This window comes from Lathyrus oleraceus, chromosome 3, assembly GCF_024323335.1.
Source record: "Lathyrus oleraceus cultivar Zhongwan6 chromosome 3, CAAS_Psat_ZW6_1.0, whole genome shotgun sequence".
Taxonomy (NCBI): domain Eukaryota; kingdom Viridiplantae; phylum Streptophyta; class Magnoliopsida; order Fabales; family Fabaceae; genus Lathyrus; species Lathyrus oleraceus.
The window spans coordinates 293144737-293155006 of NC_066581.1; the positions used below are offsets into that span (position 1 = coordinate 293144737).

At 37.9% G+C, this 10270-nt stretch overlaps 1 protein-coding gene across 3 annotated transcripts; it reads left to right on the forward strand.

Moving 5' to 3' along the window:
• The first annotated feature begins 202 nt into the window (after positions 1-202).
• On the forward strand, positions 203-1985 carry LOC127127147 (ribulose-1,5 bisphosphate carboxylase/oxygenase large subunit N-methyltransferase, chloroplastic-like). Of its 3 annotated transcripts, XR_007805246.1 has the most exons (8): positions 205-429; positions 543-717; positions 811-916; positions 1050-1132; positions 1346-1372; positions 1456-1568; positions 1684-1793; positions 1905-1985. XR_007805246.1 is itself a non-coding variant. In XM_051056266.1 (7 exons), the coding sequence occupies exons 1-7, from the start codon at positions 411-413 to the stop codon at positions 1684-1686; spliced, it is 549 nt and encodes a 182-aa protein (XP_050912223.1). In that variant the 5' UTR covers positions 205-410; the 3' UTR covers positions 1687-1793. The 3 variants fall into 3 exon arrangements, 2 of the variants coding, with proteins under 2 accessions (XP_050912224.1, XP_050912223.1); XM_051056266.1 differs by lacking the exon at positions 1905-1985 and having other exon boundaries at positions 1456-1587; positions 1680-1793; XM_051056267.1 differs by lacking the exons at positions 1684-1793; positions 1905-1985 and having other exon boundaries at positions 203-429; positions 1467-1568.
• The last annotated feature ends 8285 nt before the right edge of the window (positions 1986-10270 follow it).

A 10270-nucleotide genomic window follows, 5' to 3' on the forward strand; every position in this document is an offset into this window, starting at 1 on the left:
ATATATATATATATATATATATATATATATATATATATATATATATATATATATATATATATATATATATATATATATATATATATATATATATATATATATATATATATATATATATATATATATATATATATATATAAAATAAATGACAATGCGCGAGGCCAGACGGATACACCCATAGTTACTCCGTTCATATAAAAAAAAGCTATAAAATTATTACTTAAATTAAAAAAAAAATCCCATAAACTTTCACCTTTCTTCTATCAAAGTAGTCCCAAACCAAGAGTTGAAGAGGTAACTATGGCGAACCCAGAAGCAAAGCTCGAAACTTTCTTGCAGTGGCTCCAGGTTTGTTAACATGATTTGTAATTGACGGCAGAAGTGAATAAACATATTAAGCTTTGATTCCTATGGTGAATTTTCAAAATGGTAATAATGTACTAACATCAATATGACTAGAGTATTGTTATTGTTGTTTTGAATTGGAGATAATGAAAATACCCATCTTTCATAGAAAGTAATTTTGTTTTCTTTGAATAAAGGGATTATGTTGGTTGTTCCACTAGAGTTAGCAATTACTCCCATGAGGGTGTTGCAAGATCCTTTTCTAGGACCAGAATGTAGAGCATTGTTTGAAGAAGGAGATGTAGATGACAGGTTCTTAATGATGCTGTTTTTGACCGTGGAGCGTTTGCGTAAGGGTTCTCTATGGAAGCCGTATGTATGGTTTTTTTTGTTTTACTTTATGTTTTTCAGAACTTTATGTGTTGGGAATTTTAATGAGTTATCGAGAAGCTGAAATTTAATCAGGTACCTTGATATGCTGCCAACCACTTTCGGAAATACACTTTGGTTTAGTGAAGAAGAACTTCAAGAGCTGAGAGGAACTAACTTGTATCGTGCAACTGAGTTACAGGTAATTGATATACGATGGAACCAAATGTAGTTTGTTTAGTGGGTTGGTGATAGAGCTAGGTGTCGTTTCTTGCATTAATGTGTTTTCACTGTTATTTAGCGGTATTTGATTTGATTACTGTTCTATCTTGCAGAAGAAAAGCCTGTTGAATTTATATGAAACTAAAGTGGAGGATTTAGCGAAGAAACTTTTGAATCTTGACGGAGATTCTGAGATGTATGTGTTGGTTAAAATTGTATGCGTGTTTATCAGTTAATGTTTTTAACATGTTCGTTTAGTGAATGTGGTTTATGATGTTATATACCTTCTCAGTTTCCTTCAGGATGATGAATTGAAATGCACTTTCTAGATTTTGTTTTCAAACAGAAATTTGTAAATTTTAGACGCAAATTTACGATGTTTCTCTTGTGTGTGTATCTGTTTTTCCAGTGAGGTGTGCTTTGAAGATTTCCTGTGGTATGTACTTCTAGTGAACTTGTATATGAGCATGAGTTCAACTAATTCTTTGGAAGTTTATACCCGACTTGCGTTCATGCTAGGGCAAATTCAGTTTTTTGGAGCCGTGCTTTGAATATTCCAATGCCTCGTTCTTATGTATTTCCTGAGATGCAAGATGTTCATCAAAGTGGCACTCCAGAAGCTGATAAAAAGGGTTATTCAATCTCTCTCATGTGATGTGTCCAACGGAGGAGTCACAATTTAGTTTTATTTTTTGAATTTGTGAGTTAAAAGTGATATTTAAATAAGTAATGTTTTATTGCAGGCAGTGAGGTTACACAATCGGATGATCTAACCAAGGAAACGACACATAGCACAGTGCACGGAGACACCGTTTGGGTTGAGGGTCTTGTCCCTGGTATTGACTTTTGCAACCATGGTAAGATGTTGCTTGAAGCTCTGACATTTCACTTCATTATGTGCTTTTAAAATACTTTCCTTGTTAATTTTTTTCATTGACTGGGATCTGATTTTTTACATGACCAATCAGATTTGAAGCCAATAGCAACATGGGAAGTTGATGGAATTGGCTTAACAACAGGAGTTCCAGTCTCGATGTATCTTCTTTCCGGTAACATTCGTTTTGTGTGTTTTCAGTCTCGTATTTGCCTTTGATGTTCAACTTTTTAATATTAAATTTCTAACTTAGTTTTCTTTTGGTTTCTGTCTTTCGGCTTTGGTAGTTCCATAAAATAATATTTATTGAAACTATTGCCCCTTAATTCATTATTTTCTTGTAAAGCTGCTCAAAGTCCCTTGCAGATTGATCGAGAAATTTCCATTAGTTATGGCAACAAGGGAAATGAGGTACTCTATATTGTACCATGATTGAAAAAAACATTTTCCTATATAATATGTTTTATATTCTATAGTTTACTTTTCTCTTATCTTCTTTGGATTAAGCATATTCTTCCACTTGATACGAAAAGCGACATCGATTTTAAATGAATTGTTCATTAAAATGTGATGATCGGTCGTCGAAATTTAATTTGATTTTAATTAATTAAAGGAATTAATTATAATAATAATAAAGTGTTTATTATTGTCTTGTGGTGATCGGTTATGGCCTTAGTTTTCCTTTGTTTTGTTTTGGGTTTTTAAAATACGACCTGCGTGTCGTGCCTCTCTCTTAATCTCCCAAATGTAACTTCTTTTCTCATCTCACTCCCTCGTATGTAAAACGAGTTTCTTTCATGTAATGTAATGATATGAAGAAAGCAAAGAAGTCAATGCCAAAGGAGGACAACCTTGAAGATCTTGCTTGGAGAAGCTTAGATCGTTGTAGGTTAGCTTAGGTTCTCTCATTGGCTTGGGAGAACAATTGCGCTAGGGGCCATAACTATTTCATTATGTATGTATGTATGTTGATGCATGTGAATGTATGTTGATGCATGTGAGAGACGGTTTATATGATAAACAAGCCGGTGAGATCAGAAAAATTGCAATTCCCTCAAAAACTAAATATTAAGTTTTAAGCTTTCCAAGTTTTAACACTCATCAAGACTAGTAATGGATAATGTAGGTTTCGCCTACGCGAGGTGCATGATCTATATATTGGTAAGGTGCGATGGGATAATTGTAATATCCAACTGTTAAAACAATGGGTCAAACTTAACTAAACAAATTATAATAATATTATATGTGTTTGCTTTCCAAGTTTTAGCACTCATCAAGACTGGTATCGGATATGTAGGTTTCGCCTACGCGAGGTGCATGTTCTGTATTAGTAGGGTGCGATGGGATAAATGTAATATCCAACTGCTAAGACAATGGGTCAAACTTAATTATAATAATATTATATATGTCTAGAAGCAAGAGTTGGGAATAATCCATATGATGGATTGGAATAAGGAGTTATTCACCCAACTGAAATTTTCGAGAGTTGTATGAGATACAATTGGAAGGAGTTCCTACCTAAATAACCTAGTTTTGTGTAATCCGCCTACGCGGACTTAGAACGAAGTGAAATATGGATCTCGACCCACTAGAAAATCTTCCAACGGGATTTTCCAAATCAGATGATGAGGGTCATTTGTTTTGAGTAAAATAGTGGGAGCATGTTTAATTAAAGGCCTAATTAAATATGTCAATGATACTTATATTTTCATAAATCCTTGTGTAGATTACCATGACAGCAAACACCTCTAACAACATCTTGCGATCAATCCTTGATAAGGAAAAATTGTCTGGGACAAATTTTCTGGATTGGTACCGAGACATGAGGATTGTCCTCAAACATGATAAAGGGAAAGGCAAGGAAGTTGCCAAACCCAAACCCACTAGTGCTGCTTTGAAGCCTAGTGGAAGCATAGAAAAGGAAGGTGCCTGCTTCCGTTGCGGTAAGACCGCACACTGGAAGAGGAACTGCCCAAAGTACCTGGAAGATAGGAAGAATGGAGTAGAGACTCCAACTTCAGGCATTTTTATTATTAAAATTAATTTATCTACTTCTGCATCATGGGTATTAGATACTGGATGCGGTTCTCACATTTGTACAAATGTGCAAGAACTAAAAGGGAGTAGAAAATTGACAAAAGGTGAAGTCGACCTACGAGTTGGTAATGGAGCAAAGGTTGCTGCCTTAGCCGTAGGAACTTATGAATTGACTTTACCTAGTGGTTTGATAATTCAGTTAGAGAACTGTTATTATGTACCAGCAATTAGCAGGAATATTATTTCCGTTTCTTGTTTGGACAAGTTCGGTTTTTTTTCATTCATAATAAAGAACAATTATTGTTCAATTTATTTGAATGATATATTCTATGTAACTGCACAAATGAACAATGGACTATATGTCATTGATCTTGAAATGCCTATTTATAACATTAATACTAAAAGGATGAAACCTAATGAGTTAAATCCAACTTACCTTTGGCATTGTCGATTAGGCCACATAAATGAGAAACGCATTTCCAAACTCCATAAAGATGGACTGTTGGACTCTTTTGATTATGAATCATATGAGACATGCAGATCTTGTTTAATTGGAAAGATGACAAAGTCTCCATTCACAGGAAAAGGTGAAAGAGATAATGATCTTTTGGCCCTCATACATACTGATGTATGTGGACCACTGAACATGCCGGCCAGAGGAGGTTTTCAGTACTTCATCACATTTACTAATGGTTTCAGTAGATATGGTTATGTGTGTTTAATGAAACACAAATCATAGTCCTTTGAAAAGTTCAAGGAATTCAAGAATGAAGTACAAAACCAACTAGGTAAGAATATTAAAACTCTTCGATCAGATCGAGGCGGTGAGTATTTAAGCCTAGAGTTTGATGACCATCTGAAAGAGTGTGGGATCCTATCCCAACTCACTCCTCCTGGAACACCCTTATGGAATGGTGTATCTGAGAGAAGAAATCGAACCCTGTTAGACATGGTCCGATCCATGATGAGTCAAGTCGATCTTCCAAACTCCTTTTGGGGACATGCGCTGTTGACCGCAGCTTACACACTTATCCGTGTTCCATCCAAAAAGGTTGATAAGACACCATATGAGATATGGAGTGGTAAGTGACCACATATGTCTTACATGAAGATTTGGGGTTGCGAAGTTTATATGAAACGACAAATTTCAACTAAGCTTGAGCCCAAATCTGACAAATGCTTATTTGTGAGGTATCCTAAAGAAACAAGAGGGTATTACTTCTACAATCCTTCAGAGGGCAAAGTGTTTGTCGCTCGAACTGGAGTTTTCCTGGAAAGGGATCTTATTTCCAAAGGAATCAGTGGGAGGAAAGTAGAGCTTGAAGAAATTCAAGAATCACAAAGTATCGATATACCTATGGAGGAATTAGAGCAGGAAACACAAGTAGTTGTGTAAGAGCAACCTGCTCAAGTAGAACAAGACCAGCGTAGGTCAGGCAGGATACGTCACCTACTTGAGATATATGGATATCTGATCTAGGTGATGTATTACTCATGGATCAAGATGAGCCTGTGACCTACTCATGGAATCTTCGCTTTGACGAAACAGTAAAACTGTATGGATTCATCAAGAACGAAAATGAGCCTTGTGTCTACAAGAAGGTTAGTGGGAGCATGATCGTATTCCTGGTACTATATGTAGATGACATATTACTCATTGGAAACGATGTCCCTACCCTGCAACAAGTAAAGACTTGGTTGGGGAAATGCTTTTCTATGAAGGACCTAGGTGAAGCAGCCTATATATTAGGAATCAGAATCTATAGAGATAGATCACAAAAACTGCTTGGCCTAAGTCAGAGTACATACATAGACAAAGTGCTGAGACGCTTTAATATGAATGATTCCAATCTGGTTATGTGTTTTGCTTAAATGGTGGCACTGTGAGCTTGAAAAGTTCAACGCAAGATGCAGTTGCTGATTCTACAACTGAGGCTGAGTATATTGCTGCCTTAAGTGCAGCAAAGGAAGCTGTTTGGATCAATAAAATTGGCATAGTCCCTAGCATTGTGGATCCCATTGGTCTCTATTATGATAACAATGGTGTTATCGCACAAGCTAAGGAGCCTAGATCTCACCAACGATCCAAACACATACTTAGGCGTTGTGCGAAAATATGTAAAGTACCTACACTTGACAATATAGTTGACCCACTGACAAAGCCTCTTGCACAGCAGAAGCATGATGGCCATACTAGATCAATGGGCATACGGGGTATGCCTGATTGGCTCTAGTGCTAGTGGGAGATTGTTGGTGTAAGCCCTAGAGGCCAATACTTTTGGTACTTGTATCGAATTATTTATTAATAATAAAAGGTATTTTCTTTATTAATGGTTGATTAATAAAGTCCCTGGAATAGATAGTCCATTTAATGTATTAAGTATGACTTAATCATGAGAACACATTAAACATAAGGACACTATTCTTAAAGTATCCGTAGTCGAGCTTTAATGTGAAGTGGGATAACATTAAAGCATTAAGATTATTATGTTTGTAGACTGATGATCACACCTCATGGATCATGGATAAAGAGTTATCAAGTCTTAAACATAGGTATGAATATTAGGAGTAATATTTATACCGGATTGACCCGCTATGAGAATACTATATAGAAAGTTATGCAAAGTGTCATAAGTTATTCTCATGGTGATAATAGTGTATACCACTCTTCGACCTGAAACCACTATGGATCCTAGATGTAGAGTTGAGTGCCTTATTACTGATCCAACGTTATCCGTAACTGGATGACCATAAAGACAGTTGATGAGTACTCCACGAAGCATGCTGAGGGACATGAGTATCCTAGATGGAATTTGCCAATCCTGCGTAACAAGATAAATGTCTATGGGCCCAATATTGAACTGGACAAGGGTGACACGGTCTATACCTTGTGTTCAATATAGACATAAGGGCAAAGGGGTAATTATACACATAATTATTATCACAGGAGGTTTTGTCAGATCACATGACATTTTCGTGACTTGGATAGCAGTGATGTGTTGCTAGATACCGCTCACTGTTTATTATGTTAAATGCGTGATTTAATATAATTGCCAACGCCGCGAAAACCTATAGGGTCACACACAAAGGACGGATTGATGAGAGATAGAATAATTAAGGAACATCGTAAGGTACGGTGTACTTAAGCAGAATACGAAATATGGTAAGGTACCAAATACTTAAGTGATTTTGGCATATTATGAGATATAGGCCAAAATGCACTTAAGTGGACTTTTTGGCTTGAAGCCCACACAAGTGGTTCTATAAATAGAGCTCTTGTGCAGAAGCTTTGTATGGGAATACAACACAACTGAAGAGTTGGAATTTCGTATCTCTCTTTCTCTCACTCAAAGCCTTCATTCACAAACAGCTAGCACTGCGATTGAAGGAATCCGTTCGTGTGGACTGAGTAGAGACGTTGTCATCGTTCAACGTTCGTGATCGCCCCGTGGATTTGTATCCAAGGTTTTGGTCGTTTTAAGAGATTTGCACCAAAGGTTTGAATCGCCACAAGAGGTAACGATTCTATCACTGATCATGCCCATTCGTAAGGATTACTAAATGGAGAAATTTTTAAATTCCGCTGCGCCTTGGATGGCAATTCTCCAACAGTGGTATCAGAGCCACTTACGAAACCATGAATCTGATAGCTGTTTTTGTTCTGTAATAATATGATTAAAACAGAATGAATCAAAGGTTAAATTGAGATCGATCAAGTTACATATATGTGATATATGTAACCCTGATGCAAAATACATTATATATGATATAATGTTCTTGTTTCGTTCATTCAAAAACTCGATGATTGTTTTCCTTTGAGCGATCAATGGTCGTTTGCTTCTTGATCCGACATTAGTATGGTGAAGCAATGACGTGTTGATCAATCATACTGAATTAACAATCGAGACGTGTTTGACGGTCTGAAATTGGTGTATTAGGGTTAGTGACGGCACAAGGGTTGTGTTGTCAGAAAGTTATGCGATTGGGGTTTGAACTGTCGCATTACGCGAAAAACCGGCGGGAAAACAAGAACAACAGAGCCGCCACCGTGCGTTATTTATCCCAAAAGAGGGAAAGGAAACGCTCAGAGTAAACCTGGAAAAAGCATGGTCTCGCGACCAAAGAGAATGGGATCGGGAGTTGGTTATGCGAAGGGAAGGTATTAACACCCCTACGCATCCGTCGTACTCGACGGGATCCACGCACAATAGGAAGGGAAATGGTTGCTAAAACACTGCTCAAATAAACATCTATACAGGCTGAAAGAGACACAGGATTACAGACAAGACTGAACTCGGAAGGATATCGCATCCTGGGCCTACTTAGTCTATCAGGCATAGACATCAGAGTCTAAGTAGTTCGACCGGGGGAAACGACACATGCTCGCTAGGATATCACATCCTATGCATACGTATCTCCTTTGGACGAAGGAGAATCAGAGCATTCGTAGCTCGGCTAACACGCACACGAACAAACACAGGCGAAGGCAAACGTGGAGCCTGAATGCCAATCACTGGACTTACATCAGCATCCGAACCAAAACACACACAAGAAGGCAAACGTGGAGCCTGAATGCCAATCACTGGGCTTACATCAGCATCCGAACCAAACGAACTCACACTAGAACCCGAACGCCACTCGATGGACTTACATCAGCTTCCAAGCACACAACAAGACACAGGATGTGGAATGCCAAACGCTGGGCTTACATCCATCTCCTAACACCAACACAGGAAGAAGAAGGGTCTCGATTGCAACTAGGGCAAGAGAAGGGGAAGGTCTCAATCGCAACGAGGGCGAGAGAAAAGAATTAGTGTTAGTCGTTAGTCAAACTCGACAAGACATCGCATCTCGTGCCTACGTATCTCATCTGGACATGAGAATCAGAGTTGCCGTAGTTCGGCTAAACTATTCCTGTTAGTTTGTGGTTTTTTAAGTGGACAACGTCACTACGCAATCTACCGGATGCTCGACCTTTGGAGACTTACTCACCTGTAGTAGAAGGAGTTGACGTATCCTTAAGAGGGGATAATGTTCGTTTGTGTTTTAGGAAAGCTCAAGCAAGAAAGGAAGTCCTATACGAAGGAACCGTGCTACCTTAATTGACATGCAAACGAGACTACGCGGAGTCTAGCAAACCTAGGGGATACAATCACACCACACAAACATATACAGCATGAAATAAACACACCAACAAGGGGCTCAAACATCAGGGCTAGGCTTTAGTCGAGGGGTCATATCAACCTCAACAAACAAGCCTCTGTATCGGGGTAAGGTTAGCTCTTAACCTTGCCATTGAGGGGCTAAGGTGAAGCTGATGAAAGGAGAGTGAAGATAAGACTTCACAGCTCTTATCCCTGGTCAGGGAGAGCTATAGACAAAGGAGCGTGGGTCCAGAATGTGGGAACCCTTCTACGCTCAAGACTCTGACACAACTGTACATTGTACAAGATCTTGGGTTTGTGTCCCAATGCATCAACACAGTGGTGTGAGCAGAGGGACGACTCAACAGAATAGTGGGAGATAGATTGCATATCTCTTTGATCCACCAATTGCCTCATTGAGGTCTTTACCTGCTTGGCACAAAAGTAAACAATCACAAACATCGCCTCTTAAGGAGGACTTCAGACAGGTGCCTGGCCAAGTAACAGGCCAGGTCTTCCAGACTACATGGAGACAAGAATGTTATACCTCAGTGCAAATTGCTTATCAAGCAAAGCAAAGCAATATTAGCAACTAATGTACCTGAAATCAATCAAATATCATCAGTATACCAATCACATAACTAAACAGCAAATGGTTTACAATTAACTATAAACAGACAACACAATCCAATGCACCAAAATGCAAGTAACTCAAAACCTAAACATCCTACAAAACAAAACAAGTTAGTGTACAATTGTCAAATGATATCTCAATCAAATGTGAATCCACCTCCTTAAGGTATTAACTTCTTAACCTGAAAAGTCAAAGTCAAACTCAAATGTGAGATACAAGACCACTAGGACAAGCCTAGGGTCAAAAAGAAGGAAAAAAGTTAAAACAGCAAGTGAAACATGATCAAAACCAAGATTAATCAAATACAAAGAGAATCCAATTGGTCTCATGTCTAAACTATACACCAAATTAATTTCATGCACAAATTAGATCAAGCTAGGCAATTATGAGTCATATAGGAGCAAACAGAAAGATCACACTCAATCAAATACTTAAACAGCTCCATAAATTCCACAAAAATTCCAGCCTAAACATGACATATTCAATGAGCTACATATCAGTTTTCATGCCATTTGAACAACAGGAAGTAGGTCAATGAAAATCAAAAAGTCAGCAGACATTCAAACAAGTCAACACATGGTAGCAAAATGATCATCAACTTCAATCAAATGCCAAACAGTGAAAACAATTAAGAAATTAAGGGGA

Excerpts from the sequence above, each read along its gene's own strand:
- LOC127127147 (XM_051056266.1), top strand. Across the intron at positions 718-810 it reads AAGGGTTCTCTATGGAAGCC|GTACCTTGATATGCTGCCAA; the intron begins GTATGTATGGTT and ends AAATTTAATCAG. Across the intron at positions 917-1,049 it reads ATCGTGCAACTGAGTTACAG|AAGAAAAGCCTGTTGAATTT; the intron begins GTAATTGATATA and ends TCTATCTTGCAG.